The sequence below is a fragment of the Aptenodytes patagonicus genome, chromosome 5, assembly GCF_965638725.1.
Source record: "Aptenodytes patagonicus chromosome 5, bAptPat1.pri.cur, whole genome shotgun sequence".
In the NCBI taxonomy this organism is placed as follows: Eukaryota; Metazoa; Chordata; class Aves; order Sphenisciformes; family Spheniscidae; genus Aptenodytes; species Aptenodytes patagonicus.
This window is the reverse complement of record NC_134953.1, coordinates 73,541,816-73,561,824: the sequence shown is the minus strand read 5'-3', so window position 1 is coordinate 73,561,824 and position 20,009 is coordinate 73,541,816. Positions and strand designations below refer to the sequence as shown.

Genomic DNA, 20,009 nt, shown 5'->3' with positions numbered 1-20,009 from the left:
TCTTGGCCTGTGAAATATGCACTATCCCAAATATTCAGGCTCAAACTCGAAATGCATCGCGAGCAGAAGCCTGATGAAGTTTGCAGATATCCAGACAGCCCTATACTTGTAGAGTGTTTATAAACACGAGCAAAATTCAAGTACAATACTGGTTGCTCAGAGCTGCAATTTGAACTTGAGCCAGGACTAATCTGAGAACTCATCAGTTTGATTAAAGCCTTTTGCACAGCTCGGCTTGATGTTGCAGTGCATCAATTTAGCTATTGTAGCCAAAAATATTTTTTGGATAAGCTGATTAAATGTTGCTGGTAACTAGCTGTCAAGTAAATACCAGCATTAATCAAGGTACAGTAAAAGCAGATACGTTTTTAAAAGAAAATGGTAATTAACAAGGTAATCTAGTAGTCTTTGATTGTTGGTGGATATCTTTTAAAAAATAAATCACCTATGTCAGTTTTCTGTGTGTTTCTCTCTGAATTGGAGATTTAGCAGCACGTTTACATGTGTGTGACATGTAAATATGTTGTGTTTGCTCGCACCCTGCCAGCTGGGGTTAGGGACTCTGGCCCAGAGCAGCGGTTTTGTGCCGTAGCACATGCCCTTCTCGCACTCCCAGCGAGCTGACAGGTTACATCAGGCAACCACATCGCAGTCAGAGCAACGTATGAAGTTACCCAGAGTGTATTTCTTGCTCAGTGTATTGGATCCAACTCCACTCTCATCCTGGGGAACCTCTAGCTGTTCCTCCAGGAGTCTAAATCTCTTCAGAGAAATTATTGGAAAACAAATAGGGAAAGCGTCTGTCTTGGAAATGACGGAGTTGGCAGTGGTGCTTATCACTAGCTTCCTCTAACGTTTGAATTCTTGCTTTTTGACCTCAGTGATTTCTTTGTATTTGTTCATTTGCCTCCGAAGAAGAAAAAAAAAATCAGTTGGTAATCAGCTTCTTGCAGTCTTGTGGAAATGCAGTTGCAGTAGGACCTCTATGAGGCACTGATACTCAGAATTAAAAGCTGCTCCCTGGGTTTCACCAGATAGACTGAGCTATAGCAGTGCTGTCAGCTGCTTCTCTCGTTACCCATCACAGTCTGTGTGGCAGTACGGTCCCCTGAGCTTCTACTGAGTCATTTGCCTGGCACAGCCCAGCATGGCACTCCTTTATTGTGATAGCTTGTTATTTTAAACCTCTCCTTTGTTGTTGCCATTTTTCATGTCTGCTCTGGAAATGCAATCATACAAGCAAGATGATTAAGCTGTCTTTTACCATCTCTGGTGGTTGAGTTGTTTTCGTTCTGTAGCATGTCTTGTTAGGCAACAAGTGAACTGCTATGTCATGCTATGCTAACATTTTATATTTAAAATAGGATTTATCTTCCTACTAACAATCTTGTTTGAAAGAGAATTTTTTCTTGATTGTTCTTATTGTTGCAACTCCTGTAGCCTTACAATACTTTAAAAATAGAAAAAGAAATTGCATCTGGTGCTCACAAATGGCAGAGTGCAATTGATCGTGAGTTTGGTGCTGTGTGTGTAATGTAAAGCGCTGCAAGTGAGCTAGGAAATGAGTGCACAGAGTTTAGGATTATAGAGCACATGCTAGAAGCAGATAATAAATCAGAAGTGACATTTTAACCATGAAATCCTCTTCAGGCTCTGGGAAGTATAGAATATTTGGGCTGGAGATGAAAAGGGCACTCGAGGAAACTGGGTGAAAGAGAGAGACAAATTAACTGCAGAAACTACCGGGGCCTATAGTGGCTGTCACATCTGAAACTTTAACTTCCCTCTGCTGTTTTCCGCATGCATTTAGTTCCTTCTTGTAGTTAAACCTGTTCATAATTCCGTACACATAACTCCATAGTTGAACATTGGCCATGGCGGTTGAGCCAGTAGAGCCTGGGATTATTTTTCTGTTCCCTCAGTGAAGCCAGGATTTCCTCCAAACATGTCACTTTAGGGCTTTGATCCTGCACTGTTGGAGTCGCAGACCTTTACCGTGAGCGTGAATGAGGACGAATTCAGGCTGTGATGGTGCCGGCCCCAGCGTAGGGAGGTGATGGGGCAGCGCTGCGGGCGAACACTCTGCACTGCTTTTTCCACAACGAGGGATGCAACCCTGGGGTCTTGCAGATGAGCAGGAACTGGCCCGGGACGTAATCCAGTTCAGGTTCCAGCAGCAAATGCTAGGCAAGATGACAGTGGGAACCATGACACAGCATCTGGTACACACTCCTTTCCATATTCTCTCAATCTATACTAAATCCTGAAAAGCCACGTTTCTGTCCGTCAGCTGTTCGTGTTGGTTGGTACAGAGCACAAACCCCCCCTCTGCTTTCTGTGATGAGTGAAGACCTGGACAGCAGCAGATGATGGTGGACACAGTCCTTGGTTTAAACAGCTTTGTCTACGGTCAAACCATTCTCTGTCACCCTTTGGATAACTTGGTAGCAATCCCAAAGGATGTGAGGGTTACACGTGTTGTTCTCAGCTTTGGCAAGCTCAGCTATTCCCTTGCAAGCAGTACGTGTTGTATTTGTAGCAAGTGCCTGCTAATGAAGTTGTTCTCTCACCCATTGGGAAATGAGGGTTGTTCTTTGGGTAGGCTCTGATGTTGGGCACTCTCCAAAGGACTAACCCCAGGGTCTTCCCACAGGACTGGTAGAGAAAGCCTCCAGCTGACCCTGCTGCTCTGCGGTAATGCTGAGTGTCTGGTGGTTGCTGATGGATCTCAGAAGGGAGCGGATGACTTAGAAGGAAGGTGGGAAACCCATCATGGTGCCTAGGGGTGAGGGCTGCGATGTGGAGAGCACTCATCCCACCATATAGAATCATAGAATAGTTTGGGTTGGAAGGGACCTTTAAAGGTCATCTAGTCCAACCCCCCCTGCAATGAGCAGCGTCATCTTCAACTAGATCAGGTTGCTCAGAGCCCTGTCCAGCCTGACCCTGAATGTTTCCAGGGATGGGGATCTACCACCTCTCTGGGCAACTGTGACGGATGCACTCAACCCCTTAACCAAACTAGCAGTGGTTTGGTACAGGCTCCAAAGGAGGCAAAGGTCTGAGCCATAGCCGGGCCAAGAACTCCTCTAGTTTCAATCCGCGCTCTGAAAACCCACAAAGGAGCAGAGTGACACAGTGAGCATTGATGCATTATGAGCTTGGAACACCGATCATGCGATTAATGCATGGCTTAAAGCAGGTGACTTTTCCAAGACTTATTTATCAAGGAACAAAGAAAGTTGTGGGTACAAGGAGTCTCATGCCTACCTTTCCATCGCATGTGATTTGACTACAAGCCAACCGCTTTATTCCATAAATATGACAGCCTAAGTGAGCCATCTTTGAGCTCTCCCGGCTAGGCAGCGTGGCTGCATGGTGGTGATCTCCCCTTGAGCTGGGATGCCTCTCAAGGTTGCTCCTCGAGGCAGAGAGACCTTTTACCAATGGCAAATCTTTGGATAAGTCCAATTTGAGCTCTCCCTGAATTGCAGCTGGACTGCATGCCAGGTGACTCTTCCCTTGAGCTGGGACGCCTCTCAAGGTTTGAGGTTCCTTACCTGAGACGAAGATATCCTTCCTTGCCCAAGGCCAAAAGATCCCTTACTCGCGATAGATCCTCAGTAAGTGGCTGACAGCATGCTGAATTAATATTAATGAAACATTACTAATCCATGTAGCTATTAAGTATTAATTACTATAAATTTTGTATAGGTAATTCCATTAGACATAAACCATTGTCCAAGTCTGAGACTAAGATTGGACCTAGCCACACCTAAGCTTCATCAGGAGTTTAGAAAGCAAGGGGGTCCACTCTGAACCTCGTGACTCAACGGAAGGGTCTTCCTTACCCTTTATGACTCTGGTCTCTGTGTGAATCATTCTAACTCGATTCTAACTCAATTTTCCTTTGTATGTTTCTTCCATGCAGTAATTAATATGGTGAACCTTGCTATCAAACTTATTGAACTGTGGCAAATCCCTGTTAAACTTCCTTAAATTCCATTGAATTCATTGAACTCTGTCAAATTATTATTTTACCTCAATAAAACATATTGCTGCTTCTCTCTTTTGAGTGACGTGCATTCCACTTATTCGTGACAGCAACCTGCTTTAGCGTTTCACCACCCTCGTAAAAAATTTCTTCCTTATATCTAGTCTAAATCTATCCCCTTTTAGTTTAAAGCCATTTCCCCTTGTCCTGTCGCAACAGGCCCTGCTAAAAAGTTTGTCCCCATCTTTCTTATAAATCCCCTTTAAGTACCGATAGGCTGCAATGAGGTCTCCCCAGAGCCTTCTCTTCTCCCGGCTGAACAACCCCAACTCTCTCAGCCTTTCTTATGGCCTGAGCTTAATCCCTGTGGCTGCTGTATCTGGGGTATTCCCTCCAAGATCTGGGATAACGGCGTACTTCCTGGTTTCATGTGAAACATCTGGGATTTCACCTGGTCGTTTTAGAGGAACGGATGCTAATTACAGAGGCAGTGTGGCCATGGCAGATGTCAGGGCTGAGTGGCATTGCATCCCAGCGGGACCCGGAGCAGTGGTGGCTTGTGCACTTCTGAGCTCGTCCTTGGTATCCTAGGCTCCGACCTCATTAGTTGATGGGATTTTATTATGGTCAGGAGTATATCGGAATATGTATAGTAGTGCAATACCACGACGTCAGCAAATACCTTTCTTTTTTTCCCCCGCTTTCGATAAAAGGTTGGACATGATTGCTCTGCCTTGTTCTTGACTCTCCCATTCAATATCTTCTATTGGCAGTGGAGCTGTTTATTCATCCCTTAAATTATTCCCTGAAGGATGCTATTGCAAATGCAGCCCCGTACACTGTTTTGACAGAGGTCAAGGGAGGCTTATCAAAACCACATCTTAAGGACAAAATAGAAAGGAGTCTCTTTTGGGCAACTAGGCCCTTGGTCTGTATCCAAAGCTATGATCAGAGCAGTGCTTTTAAAGACTTGGGCGCAAGGAGTTGTTCTAGCATTGGCAGTTGCCCCCATTCCTGTGATTAAATGCCTTTTATTCTTATTCTGTCTTTATAACTGAAGTCTCTGCAGTATGCCAGCTTTAAAAAGCCGAGTACTGTTTCCCTGCGTGAGAGCAGGGTTATAGTGCCTGCATAAAAGCTAAGGGGTTCCCAGCTGTGCCACAGAAGCACCTCCAGAACGGGCACCTAAGGGAAAACTTCATCTATCCGGTGTTCTTAGAAAGCAGCCCGTACCCCCGGGCAGCATGAAAAGGCTCAGCTAAATCTGCCCTTCCTATTGTCTGTATAATGTCTATCTTTTCTAGTAATGCACAAGTTTGCATAAAAACATTATCTCTTCTTCCTTAAGAATTCATCATTTGTGCCTCTGCTTATTCCCCACATGAAGTCATAATCCTCTATTTACGATATCACAATGGGTTGCTGTGGAAATGATTACTAATATTAATAACCTAAAGAGGATGACATCAGTTAGGGAATTAGCAGAAAGTGCAGATGAATGCTGACTTTTCTGTAATGCAGCAACAAAGAAAGGTTAGTGAAATCCAGAGAACAATTGACAACTTGCCCCTAAAAATAAAAATTAAAAAATGAGACTCTGCTGCTCTCAGCCTTATAGATAGGAAAATTAGTCAATTTGTAAAATTCTGTGCACTTTCCTTCAGCTCCCTCTGATTTTCCATTACTTTATGAATTAGGGGTATAGGGCGTCTCAGAGGACGCAGGTCTTCACTGAGTACCAGATGACCTGCTACTTTAAAAAGGCAACTAGTTGTGTTTTTCTTTTAATTAAGTTAGATGGTGTAATAAACATACTGTGCTTAACTGAGTGTCAGTGCTGTTCAGTTTGCGTATATGCAGAAGAATCTAGTCTTTTGGAAGATACAGACTCAAAAGTATATATTTATAGAATAGAGACTGCTGTATTAGTCTTTTTTTCCCTCCCCCGCCCCCCCAAAGGGCGAGGAAAGTGTCCCTTTCAATATATATTTGTCGTCACCAGTAAGGCTGTCAGCCACAGGAGCCGGGTCAGAGGCTGTCTGAGAAGATGTCATTTGACTTGCGTAAATGGGGACTCATGTTTCTATTTCTTTGCTGCTCTTTTTTCTTTGACTATTCTCTCCCTGGGTTCCTGTTCCAAAAGACAGGATGTTCGTCCTCTCGCCTTCTTGACTGAAAGCAACAACATACGTAAGCCGCTTCCTTTTCCCCTCCTCAGGTCGTGGTTTCCCTTTGCAGTGGTCCTTGGGCAGAGCTGGCAGACAGGTGACAGTGTGGCCGTGACGCAAGGTGGTTCAGAGGGGGAGAGCAGCACAGGTGCGCGTGTGAATGGCACGTGGTACCCGTCACATCTGCCGTGATGCAAAAGGTGTCCTGCACCAGGAAAAGCGGAGGAGCAGGGTGGGAGAGGTTGCTTAAAGAACTCTGCCTTCTGGAAAACATGACTGAGAGGGTGCAGCAGGGAGGAGAAGCCCAAAGCCCAGCTGCTGAGAGCGTGGGTGGTAGGTGGAAATTAAAGTAACGCTCTGGCTGTGTATGGGCTAAGAAATTTGGCATATTGACCATGGCAGACTGTGGCATTGCTGGTTTCAAATAGATCTAGAATGCAGTTTGCATCCATAGGGTCTATCCTATCCTGTATCTCTAGCAGACTTTTTGGTACCTGACAAGAAGCCTTAGATCATTCTACTGTGATTTATGCTGCTCAAAGTGTCTGTCTTGACCCCTTCCTACTGAGTCTACCCCACTGTTGTCTCTCCTGCCTGTCTGCATTTCAGGGGTGACACTCCTCTTAGATCTTGACATTCAAGAATGTCTCTGGCTTTTCCAGCTCTGCTCTTCTGTCCCCTCTGGTTAGCTTGGCCAACTCTTTATGGTCACTGTTGTCACTGCTGCATTTCAAGGAAACTCTGAGAAGCTGTTGAGTAGTGTGGTTTGTATGGCAGGCTGAGTCCCCGCATCCAGGCACATAGCACCGTGGCATAGCTCTCCAGCCCCACTCTGTCCTGCATTTTCTTGCGTTGAACCCTGAGGCTGCTGCTTTCTCTCTCCAGTGCCAATTGTTTCTCCAAATACGAAAAAGTGAGGAAAGAACTTAATAGACAGAGACAGAGCAATAAAACAATGAATGAAATTCAGTGTAGGTAAGTGTAAAGTGATGTGCAGCAAGGGACAGGGAGAATGATGATGTGGACATCACATACGGAATAATGTGCTCTGACTGATCATTACCACAGAAATAAGATCCTGGGCTTGTTGAAATTGCCAGCTCAGCTAAAAGCCTAATGAAGAACATCGTTATGCCACTGATTAAAGCTGTGGTGCATCTGCATGTTGGCTGTTGCGTGCACTTCGCACGCATGATCCCTTCATTCCAAAAAAGATAGAGTAGAACTGGAAAGATTCAGAAAAGTGCAATAAGGATGGCCAGATACCTGGAATAGCTTGCCTGAGGAGACAAACTAAGCAAGGTATGGCTATAATCTGAAAAAGAGACAACTAGGAGGGGATGATAGATGTCTATGAAATCAGGAGTGATGTGGAAAAGGTGGCTGGGGATCAATTGTTTGCTGTCTCTCCCAGTGCAGGGACCAGGGGAGCTCTAAAAGCAAGGGGCAAGTTCAAAAAAGAAAAGAAATGTTGCCTCCAGTCCCTGTCTTAGGATCCAGAAGTGGGATATCGTCACCTCTGACGTGGGGCTGGAGACCCACATCATGCAGCACTAAAAAAGAAGCACTTCCAGGTTCTACAAGCATTAAAAAATGGCAGGTTTGGTAATCGGAGGTATTTTCCAGGTAGTGAGCAATAACTTACCTTTCTCAGTCCTCCCTCCAGATGGCAATGTACTGGCCAGGTGCCCGTCCTCATCTTTTGCCTTAAGTGTGTAAAGGCATAAGTCTGCTGTCGTTCCCAGACAAGTGGTCCTTCCTCCAAGCAGAAGAGAAGCAGGCTGTCCTCCCAACTCCCAGCCAGCCTGGGGGGATGTGACTTGCATATTGCCGAGTTATTCCTCTCATCAGTGTTAGTTGCCCTGCACCACAAATGACTTAATTTTCACCGTTGCAGGCAAAGTCTTGATGTAGCTTAATCTTTTCTCACAATTGACAATCTCTTGGATTAAAGTCTTCCAACTTGCACTGTACCCCAGGCCAGATGTTCCTTAAGCATCAGTGTAAACCAGGCCAAACTTTAATGTGCTTGGAAAGAAGGAAGAGATGGGATGGAAAAAATATCTTCAATAGTTTTAAGTGAATAGTTTTCTTTTAAGAATACTGTGACTTGAAGGATTTAGGACAAGGTAACTGAAATCTGGTGAGGGAATGATCCTGTGGGTGTAGGGTTACATGCATTTGACTTGGGCTTAGGTTTGTTTTTTCTTCTAAATGTTGGGGGCTAGGGGAGCAGGAGCTAACCAAAACAAAAATCAGACCCTGAAAATCTGCACTTTCTGCTTCTCTATTGACATGGCACAGGCATTTTTAAGTGCAGTGTTCATTGCCACGTTAGCAAGAGGAACACTCACTGTATGTTTGGGTTTGCTTGTGGGGTGTTGGAGATATGAAGGCGCGCTGCAGGTGTGGTGGGTTTGGTCGCTGCCTGTCCCGCAGTAATCTGGATGCGGGTACGTCCCAGATGGCAGCAGGGCTCGGACTAGTGCCGTCCTCATGGAGGGGGAAAATTTGTAACTAGGCTTGGCTTGGTTTGAAAGTGCATGTGGTCATCTTAACTCTGTCAGTGATAATAGGCCCTAAATACGTACACATTTTTCCTTCATGCATAATGCTCCTTCATATTTAGGATTATTTAGCTTATCCATTACCTCAGTTGTTGGAGGACACACTGTAAAAAACTATAGAAAAGGCATTTTAGGCTATGCGAATGACTTCAGTATAAGGAAAGCATGACTAAGGGCTGAGAGAATGCGCAATGAAAATCACCCTCTTCAGGCTGAAGAAAATTCCCAGAAAAACTAGGCATGCGGGAAATGCCTGCCTCTTAACGCAGCTCGTCATATAACACTTGTGGGCAGAAAGCCAGCCCTCCGCAAATGCATTGTGCGAGCTCTATAGTCTTTGTAAACTTGTCATTTCCAAAAAATACGTATTTTTGGGGTGTATCTGATAAAAGTACAATCAAAGGACCTTGCTTTTATCTCCTCCTCTGTCCTGGAGTCCTATCTGGCCAGGCACATGTGCTCAATGACTTTACATAATAGAAATATGGAAAACCCCACGGGTCTTTAAAATAACCTGATGGCGGCTTATCAGTGCATTTCTGCTGCATCCAGAGCCTCCCTATGGGGCAGGTTTGGGGTGTTATTGCCAGGGTGCTTTCTCAAGAAAGTAGGGTTTGAAATTTTACTTCAACATGCAGGCATAGTTACAACAGGGATGAAAGCTTGCAAATACAATTTCCTTCTTAGAATCATAGAATCACTCAGGTTGGAAAAGACCTCTAAGATCATCGAGTCCAACCGTCGACCCAACACCACCATGTCCATTAAACCATGTCCCTAAGCGCCTCATCTACTTGTCTTTTAAATACCTCCAGGGATGGGGACTCAACCACTTCCCTGGGCAGCCTGTTCCAATGCTTAACCACTCTTTCAGTAAAGAAATTTTTCCTTACATCCAATCTAAACCTCCCCTGGTGCAACTTGAGGCCATTTCCTCTTGTCCTATTGCTTGTTACTTGGGAGAAGAGACCGACACCCACCTCGCTACAACCTCCTTTTAGGTAGTTGTAGGGAGCGATGAGGTCTCCCCTCAGCCTCCTTTTCTCCAGGCTAAACAACCCCAGTTCCCTCAGCCGCTCCTCAGAAGACTTGTTCTCCAGACCCCTCACCAGCCTCGTTGCCCTTCTCTGGACACGCTCCAGCACCTCAACGTCCTTCTTGTAGTGAGGGGCCCAAAACTGAACACAGTACTCGAGGTGCGGCCTCACCAGTGCCGAGTACAGGGGCACGATCACTCCCCTACTCCTGCTGGCCACACTATTTCTGATACAGGCCAGGATGCCATTGGCCTTCTTGGCCGCCTGGGCACACTGCTGGCTCATGTTCAGCCGGCTGTCGACCAACACCCCCAGGTCCTTTTCTGCTGGGCAGCTTTCCAGCCACTCTTCCCCAAGCCTGTAGTGCTGCACGGGGTTGTTGTGGCCGAAGTGCAGGACCCGGCACTTGGCCTTGTTGAACCTCATACAATTGGCCTGGGCCCATCGATCCAGCCTGTCCAGGTCCCTCTGCAGAGCCTTCCTACCCTCGAGCAGATCAACGCTCCCGCCCAACTTGGTGTCGTCTGCAAACTTACTGAGGGTGCACTCGATCCCCTCATCCAGATCATCGATAAAGATATTGAACAAGACCGGCCCCAGTACTGAGCCCTGGGGAACACCGCTCGTGACCGGCCGCCAACTGGATTGAACTGCATTCACCACAACTCTCTGGGCCCGGCCGTCCAGCCAGTTTTTGACCCAGCGCAGAGTACACCTGTCTAAGCCGTGAGCCGCCAGCTTCTCTAGGAGAATGCTGTGGGAGACGGTGTCAAAGGCCTTGCTGAAGTCCAGGTAGACCACATCCACAGCCTTTCCCTCATCCACTAGGCGGGTCACCTGGTCATAGAAGGAGATCAGGTTGGTCAAGCAGGACCTGCCTATCATGAATCCGTGCTGGCTGGGCCAGATCCCCTGGTTGTCCCGCTCATGCCTTGTGAGCGCCCTCAAGATGAACCGCTCCATCATCTTCCCCGGCACCGAGATCAGGCTGACAGGCCTGTAGTTCCCCGGATCCTCCTTCCGGCCCTTCTTGTGGATGGGCGTCACATTGGCAAGCCTCCAGTCGTCCGGGACCTCCCCCGTCAACCAGGACTGCTGATAAATGATGGAGAGCGTCTTGGCGAGCACCTCCGCCAGCTCCCTCAGCACTCTCGGGTGGATCCCATCCGGCCCCATAGACTTGTGAGCGTCCAGGTGGCGTAGCAGGTCATTGACTGCTTCCTCTTGGATTACGGGGGGTTCATCCTGCTCGCCGTCCCTGTCTTCCAGCTCAGGGGGCTGAGTACCCTGAGGATAACTGGTCTGCCTGTTAAAGACTGAGGCAAAGAAGGCATTGAGTACCTCAGCCTTTTCCTCATCCTCGGTGACAATGTTCCCCCCCGCATCCAATAAGGGATGGAGATTCTCCTTGGCTCTCTTTTTGTCATTAATATATTTGTGAAAGCTTTTTTTGTTGTCTTTAACGACAGTGGCCAGATTGCGTTCTAGCTGGGCTTTTGCCTTTCTCATTTCTTCTCTGCACGACCTAACGAGATCCCTGTACTCTTCTGGAGTCGCCTGCCCCTTCTTCCACAAGCAGTAAACTCTCCTTTTTTTCCTGAGTCCCAGCAAGAGCTCCCCGTTCAGCCAGGCCGGTCGTCTTCTCCGCCCGTTCTTCTTACGGCGTATGGGGACAGCCTGCTCCTGTGCCTTTAAGACTTCCTTCTTGAAGATCGTCCAGCCTTCCTGGACCCCTTTGCCCTTCAGGACCGTCTCCCAAGGGACTCTCTCAACCAGCGTCCTGAACAGGCCAAAGTCCGCCCTCCGGAAGTCCATGGTTGTGGTTTTGCTGCCCCCCCTCCTTACTTCACCAAGAATGGAGAATTCTACCATTTCATGGTCGCTAAGCCCAAGACGGCCTCCGACCACCACATCTCCCACCAGTCCTTCTCTGTTAGTAAAGAGCAGGTCGAGCGAGGCACCTCCCCTGGTAGGCTCACTTACCAGCTGTGTCAGGAAGTTGTCTTCCACACACTCCAGGAACCTCCTAGACTGCTTCCTCTCTGCCATGTTGTATTTCCAGCAGACATCCAGGAAGTTGAAGTTCCCCACGAGAACAAGGGCTAGCGATTGAGAGACTTGTGCCAGCCGCTTGTAGAACGCTTCATCCGCCAATGCTTCATCCATCTTATCTTAAAAGCTGAGGAAGAGAGTAATCCTGTATTGTCAAGCCTCCAGTAACTAATACGTGCTTTCTTGCGGTGGTGTTCGAGCTAGCTGAGATCCCATTCCCACTGTCGCAGCTGTGTATTCAAACTCCCGTGCTGCTTTATCTCACTTTCCCACTCATTTTTTCTCCTCATTTGTTTCTGAATTAATTCAGCCACCACTTCTGTGCTTTTTAATCTTGAAAACAATGCTCCTAACGTGCCCTTCCATCATGTCCCAGGCTTCCCAACGCTGGTTCGTGCCTCGTGCTGGCACAGCTAGAGCCCTGCCACTTGTGCTTCATTTCTGCTTGCTGCTGGTGTTCTCACTTCAGCATTTTGCAGAAATGAACAAATGGGAGATGTGTCCATACCCTTCTGCTTAAGAATTCATTGGTAATTTCATACGGAAGTGTTACACAGTGATTCACAATGTATTTCTGATGAATGAACTGTTCCTACAGAAAACCTACAATATCAGGATTCTGTTGCCAACAAGGACTGGAGAAAGCACAACTGTTTGGGAGCTGAGCAAAATCCAGGAATGGTGGCTTTTGCTCTACATGTATTTCAGTGCAGATTTAATAAATGTGTTTCCTTAATCCAGACTTAAAAAGATTATGTAGGGAAGAAAAGAGAAGCTGCAGGTAGAGGACGAGTCTGCTGGCTCTGGTTACCAGGGAGAAGAGTTGCACTGGGTGCAAGCATGTCGCTCACCTGCTGCTAGATGTCTGCAGCATCAAGGAAAGCATTATAAAATACATCTTGGCAACATAACAGAAACGAAATTATAAATAGGAAAGTCAATCATGGTAAGGTCAGTAATAAAAATACATCCGGTGAAGTAAAGGTGCAAGGATTTTTTCCCAGAAAAACATGTTAACCTTTTATGGAGGTAGATGTGACCTTGGGAACTCGGGAAAGTTTCATAACTGCAGAAGGAACAAGAAATGACAGTCTGATAACACTTCCTCAAGAATGCACGGCATTCTTCGTTGCGAGTTTCATGTTCTCCGTGGGATGTGGATGACTCAGGCTACAACATGAAAAATGTATCCAGACCTATAAAGGAATTACTTACTGTAGGTGTGTGCAAGCGTGAGTTGCTTTGTTGCTTCCCAGTATGTTGTAGATCCTCGTTATAATTCAGTTCCATATAATATTTTTTAATGAATGAGAAGTAGTACAAATGCACTTGCAAATAATTTAAAGATTAATTTAACTGTGCCTAAAATCAAGGTCTGCTCTCTGCTACATGATGTAAATCTGTGGCGTTTCGCTGAGAAGGGAAAAATTGTTGAAAAATTTTGTTATCAGAATACCAGTTTATTTCTAAGATTATATTAGTGTATTTTTAAGCTGAAAAAAAGCCTTTTCTTTCTGTTTGCATCTTTGCAATGTATGTGGGAACATAGCGGGGCTAGGAGAGAAGCTGCAACACTTGAATTTGCTTAGGCTCTCAGTAGGACCAAAGATTTTGTCTTGGAGCTTTGTTCACTTCTGCGTTATTCTAGGTCTCTGTCAAGGTGAAGCTGATGTAAAGCTGGACTGGTACAGTGGGGAGTCAGGCGTCTTGTCTCCAGGCTTTTCCCATCTTTATTAAAAAGTTGAGCCTGATCCAAAACATGGGATCTCAGGCTTCTTGTGTGCCGAGAGTCTCTGTCTCTGAAATTACAGCCAGGACCCAAATTTGTGTATGAGCCCTATATTTATAAACCAAACTTCTGAAACCCACCAGCTCTACTGTTCTGAGAAGGTTATTGTGTTGTCCCCTTGGGAACGAGGATTAGCGCAGACGTGCCTTCTCGCTCCCCAGCACAGGTGCCTAGTGAAAGAGTAACTGCTTGGAAAGCAGAAAGGAGGTCCTTGAAAAGAATTAAGATTGGGCTGATATCCAAGCTGGGAACTGTTCCTGTCCTGTTTGTGTTAATTCACGCTCATTTTGTAAATATTGAATGATGGCTGCTTTTTTTGAAGGTGCTGAGCACCTATAGTTTCCATCAATGCAAGCAGGAGTTTTCCGTACTCAATGCACATTCCTTAAGGAAAAGACCCCACGGACGATGCTTACTGAGTGCTCTGCTTAATCCTGCCACTTGCAGGAACCATTTCACAAAGGTTTTCTACTGCTCATTTCAGTTAGGGTTAGTAGATTCTTCCTGGGAAGGCAGAGATGAAAAGAGATCTCCTTACTTGCTGCATAGCAAAATGGCTCCTGGCTGACTTGGCAATCGCAATTAGCTATTTTTTGAAGGCTCTGTTCTCCCATTTGTTTGGGGCTGCTACTGTGGTCTAAATAGCTGTGCTTTGTGTTTCCCGACAGACCATGCAACAGATGAGTGACCACCGCTACGACAAGCTGACGGTGCCCGACGATGCCGCAGCAAACTGCATCTACTTAAACATTCCCAGCAAAGGCCACGTCCTGCTGCACCGAGCCCCCGAGGAGTACCCGGAGAGCGCGAAGGTGAGAGCCGCGCTGAGGGTGCCGGGGAGACCCCCAGCATCCCGGCCTCGCCGGGAAGTCAGTGGGAACTGAAATCAGGTGCTTTCCAGAATGGGCTGTTGTACACCATCATGGAAATACCAGATGGTGAAAGGTGGGAGGCCTGGGCTCTGTTCTCGTCTGCGCTGCTGATGCAATTACTTTGTCTCTTGTGCCCCTGGCGCTTCTTCTGCATAACTGGACGTAGCAACAGTTCCCCTCGCTGCAGTATTGATGTGCATGAATCCGATAGCCAAAAGGCCACGTACGCTGTAAATGTTAGTGATTAGAAATGATGAGACAGCTTAGCACCCGCTGATACATCCATGCCTGTTCATTCTGTAAATACTTAGAGAAAAGGGAAAATAGAGACGCGTAAAGTATAATGATTTCTGTTCCGTTTTCTTTCCTAAACAGGTATTTGAAAAACTGAAGGACCACATGCTGATCCCAATAGCCAACACAGAACTGGAGAAAGTAGACGGGGCGCTCACCTGTTGCTCTGTGCTTATTAACAAAACTTCAGAATTATGAGTTTACAGAGTCCCTCCCTTGTAACTGGCAATAATGTTACACACAAGGTAGACGAATCTGTATCCACACTTTTATTGTTTTTATTGACAATCTACTGTACCACTGTGCTACTAACCCTTGTTTACAAATTTTTTGCTTTGTGTATTTTTATTATGTCCTTGCAGATGGTATTTAAGGTGGATGTACGGTTTGTTGGGGGGCACATAACTCTGAAGTACGTTAGTCCCATGGGCTAGCAGAAGACAATTATAATGGCTAACCCCTAGCTTTAGTGATTTAACATGTCTGTGTGAAAATTTTATGAAAACCAACTAATTCTCAACATTTCAAGCACCTCCGCTGTCTTTACACTGTTCCCTTCTGCTGTCTTTTTTCTCTTGCTTCCTTGCTCTGCATCTTTTTTTCCTTCCTCGGTCCTCTTTACTTTCAGTGATGCAAGGTATCAGGGGGACAGAAGAAGACTCAGTGGGCTCATGAACTTGGTATCTTGTGTGGCAGGGAAGCTTTCCGTACGCTAGCTGGAGCAGTGGGCAATGGACTGTGCTCACTGTCTCGGCCATATCATGTTGCTGCTGCTGCTGCTGCTGGGCAGAGTTGTGGCTGGAATCAGTTTCAGACGCCAGGTAGCAACTTCGGAAAAAGCTTCCTCCGACGGGAGCGTTCAAGGGCAATGTCTGCCTGGGAAACTTGAATGACAGAAAAAGAGAGAGTAGTGCAGCCACACAAGATAACATCCTGCAAGTTCAGGTCCCAGTTTGCTGCTAAGGCTGTGACTTTCAATGTAGTGAGAATGGAAGAGGAGTTTTTAAAAAGGCCAGATCCCAGGGAGCACCCGGACCACAAAAATGAAAGACTGAGATGCTTTTGGAAAAGTTAAACCTACAAAAGTAATCTAAAATGTGGGGTTTTTTAATTCTCTTTGTTTACTTTTTTATTTATTACTTTTAAAAATTTATTTCTGTCTCTCTGTTTTCTCCTCCCTTAGAGGCCACTTACTAGCAAAATTCAAAAGAAAAGGGTGATAGAAGGAGTTGAAGGACAGCTATTCCTGGATTATGCTCATGAAGCTATTTTTTCCTGAAAGATTGGCATTTGTACTTTATCTGCCCTTGGGGCAGCTTTCCTTGGAACAATAACCATCTTATTTTTTTTAATTGCATGAATATTTACTGTGGTATTCAGTTAAAACAAATATAATTTTTGTAGCAAATTCCACAACATGTTTACCCACTGAGTCATACTTTTTTTCACCAAAGTGAAGCATACCCCATTGTATTCACATGCTTCTTGTTAAATCATTTGTAAACTAAGGATGGAGAAATTCCCAAACAGAGGCAGTAGTGGGAACTCTCCAGAGACTGACAAATAGTCTGAACACGTTATCAACTTCCTAGACATCTCCTCCACCTTTCCTGAACCACTTGTGGCGTGTTGCTAAGGGACAGTAGGAAGCGAGCTGCGGGGGGGGGCTCAGGTAATGTGGTCTGCAGGAAAGCAAACAGTATTAACCGAGCACACAATTGGGATATCCTTTGGAAACCTGCGTGCTTTTTTGTGCAGTCATAAGGGAGGAAACACAAGTACTCATTTCCGTAGGTACTCCTCAGCGTCTCTCTCACTTCATCTCAGTGGCTAATGAGGAGGAAACCTCCTGGCAGCTACCGGAATACATCTGATGCTTTGTGGGCACACTGTATGTTGTGATGACACGAGGTATCACGAGGGAGAGAGCAATGATGAGCAAATATAATGTATGTGAAAAGAGAGCATGTCCCGAAGGAAGTCTTTAGCCAGCCAAACAGCAAGTGCTGGTTTTATGGCTGCGTGCTATCCCAAAGGGTTCTCCTCATGTTTCCCCTTTGTCTCCTCCATTCCCATGCGCCGTCATTTAAGCCTGACCCAGGTGATCAAGCTCTAAGGATGTAAACACTGCAGTGGGGAATCTCTTTTTCTACCTTCCCTTGGTGCTTTTTAAATATCTGATAAAGCATCTTGTATTTTAAAATGACTTGACATGAAACAAAGATTTTGTGCCAAAAAGTGACCCTGCGGTATTTAACTGTGACCCTCTAGAGGCAAGCTGTACTCTGTTAAAAACCTACGCAGCCGTGGGAGCTGCCGTACAAAGACGGAACAGAATCCCCCCGACCTGTCCATGCACCTCCTGGGGCCTGGCCCCCACCCATGTCCTTCAGTCCCTCTTCCCTCCTCTCGCTAAGGAGCCAGAGCATCCAGCTACACTGAGACAGTGTTAGGCTGTGGGATTTCTAGTCAATTTATCTCTCAAACTTTGTTGTGTTGTTTTCTTTTTCCTTCCACCCTCTCTCACCTTTCACCTGTCTCTCTCTTCCTCAGACTCTCGTTTCTAATTTATGGCATGATAAGCACTTTTCTCTTTTAACCCCAAATGATTTTGCCTTCCGTTGCCTCGGTTCTCCTACTTGAGTCTTCTTTTTCTGTACTCCTCCCCCTTCACTGTTCACTCCAAAGTACCCCAACCCACGGTGGACTATCCTAAACTCGCTCCCTCCTTGAGTAGGTGCCAGGAGGGAGGAGAAACTGAGGGGTCCACTTCAGCTCTGAGCGACTTCTTTTGAGCTGGAAGGATGATTGTCAACAGGAGCTGTAGATCCGGAGAGTGACAAGGGTGACTCCTCTTCTTTAGGATTACTCCAGAAAAGACAAACATTTGTGGTGGACATTGTTGATATCTTGTGTCCCTGAAAGCAATAGAATAGGTGACAATGAATTCCCCTGGCCCCCCAAGGGAGGCAGAGGGGGCAAGTTGGGATGTCAGAGCTGAGAAACATCTGCATTGCCAGAGAGGTTGGTCTTTCACCTGTTGCCATTTAGATTTCCTTGTCTTCAAGGCTGCATTTTGGTATACAGAAAGAGCAAGGGAGTGGCTGAGGGACCTGAATTCCCTCAGGTGATGATTTCAAGTTGTATTCAAACTGTCTAACTTCAGGCACAGAATTTAGGTGCTCTAAATCACACCTGCTTTCTCTCTGTTGGTCTCAGTAGGTACCATAGCCTCCTAACATAGATGCTCTAAATTACATTTTAGCCTGATGCCGAAAGTTACCTAAGCTGGTTAGTGGGATTGCCCTCACCTCTCCGCTTTTAGCATTATTCTGGCATTATAAAGCAAAAACGTTAAGAGCACTTCAGTTTGTGCATTTGCAGTATGGTACTAGGAACTAAAATCATGCCAAATGCTTCTTGTTCTCGCTGTTTGCTATTTTTTCTGTTGCCCAAACGAAGAATTCAGTTGTGAGGACATTTCTGCTGTGATACATATGCATCTAATGGGCATCCTGTACATCTTGTCACCAGAACATTTCTCAGATGCCCGATATATATCATCATCCTTGATTAATATAAATAGTAAAATAAAATCCCAAACCAAAAAAGGAGATGAGACACTGAACACTAATAGCTGCCCACATAAAACACTTGATAACAACTGTCAGGCTATATGACATAACAGGCCAGTGCAGCAGTTCTTGTGGTTAATAGCTCAGCAGTGGGGCTTGAATTACTCATCAAAGGTTTTTTTTTCCCTTTGAGCAATCAGTTTAGCTCAGTTCAAATGAAAGAGCTCCAATGTGCATTATAGGTCTTTCATGGATGTTATCTGTGCTAAGAGTTTAGGGAGAACGGCGATATGTGGGATTCTTTCTTCACCAGAATGTGAATACAGTGTCTCTCTCTGCATTGAAAATGTGAATGCATACTGTACCTTATAAGATAAACTTGAATTCTTCCATTTCTGCATTTTTGTCTTTTCCATGCTAATGTGCTCCTTTTCAGTCTTAAATAGATGCCACTGTATGAAGCTATGCTCTGATTTTTTTGGTGATTTCCATGTGATAGGTACAGAGCTCATACGCAACACAATGTCCAGTTTTAAAAACAAAAAGTCAGTGCACGGAACGCTGCTTGTTCACAGCAAATTGGGGATGACATATGGGGAAAAAAAAGAGCTTTTGATTTCATTCAGCTTCTAATACATTATATCAATGAAGTCAGAGCCAAATTACTTTGATAGAAAACATCAACATTCACACGGAACCATTTGGGGAAAATAATTTGCTATTTAAGATTCTCCATTTTTGCTTTTATCAATAAGGAAGCTGAAAAGATAAGACTGCTTAAAGAATGGTATTTGTTAAGTGATTATGAACAAAGTACCTTTGGACCTCACATGTATTTTCAGAAAAGTTTTAACTGGACGTATGATGTAACTTGTATAGAGTTGCATGTGAATCGTGTTAGTCACTGTTTTACATTGTATTGTTCTGCAGTGCACAAATATGACTACTGAGCGCAGAAGCGTTACATTTCATTAAACTGAAAATCTTGTTGCAGTATATAGTTCCCCACTTTTTGTGCCAAAAACATCAATACATTCCATAATCTGTTCTAATAGAGGTTTGCACTTTGATTTTTTTTCTGTGACTCTCGCAGTTTCAATACTATATATCCCCATCACAAAGGAATAAAGTGTCAGTTGTACTGTGCCCTGTGTAGTTTTTGCCTCTTGTTTTGAAACTGAAAGCGTATGCATACAATTTAATACTGTTTCATGTCATCTTTTTATTTGGAAGCTTGTTACATGCCTAGAAATAAAGCCAATTATAGGTACTAGTGCTAAAACCTTTCAGCCTGTTAGAAGAAATCTTGACTCTTTAAAAACAAATCGTGATTTTAGACTCTACATTTAAGAATAATGTATAGAGAGGGGATATTGCCTGTGTGTTCTAGATGCAATGGTTGTGACTAAATTTTATTATTGTCCAAGATAACTAAACAGATGTTACTGTAGTATAGTATTTTCTCTGTAGTTCCTGTATTTACTGTAAGTTACAAAAGGTGAAACTACAAAGGTGTAGTGGCACGACCGTTACGGTTAAATTATTCACGTAGCTCTTGTGTCTTTTCTCCCCCAGGATGTCAAGAGAGGTGACTACATTTCAGACATTGCTTTGTGGTAACATGACAGACGGTCGCATGTTTTATATCTAAATACTACTTG

General features: G+C 45.1%; 1 protein-coding gene across 1 annotated transcript in view; it reads left to right on the top strand.

The window, feature by feature from the left end:
- The window catches only part of DDAH1 (dimethylarginine dimethylaminohydrolase 1), a 67,030-nt gene extending 47,536 nt beyond the window's left edge, over positions 1-19,494 (top strand). Inside the window, exons 5-6 of the mRNA XM_076340536.1 lie at positions 14,276-14,419; positions 14,855-19,494. Of these exons, the coding sequence (XP_076196651.1) occupies positions 14,276-14,419; positions 14,855-14,971 (261 nt within the window). The 3' untranslated portion in view covers positions 14,972-19,494. The remainder of the gene's footprint in view (positions 1-14,275; positions 14,420-14,854) is intronic.
- The last annotated feature ends 515 nt before the right edge of the window (positions 19,495-20,009 follow it).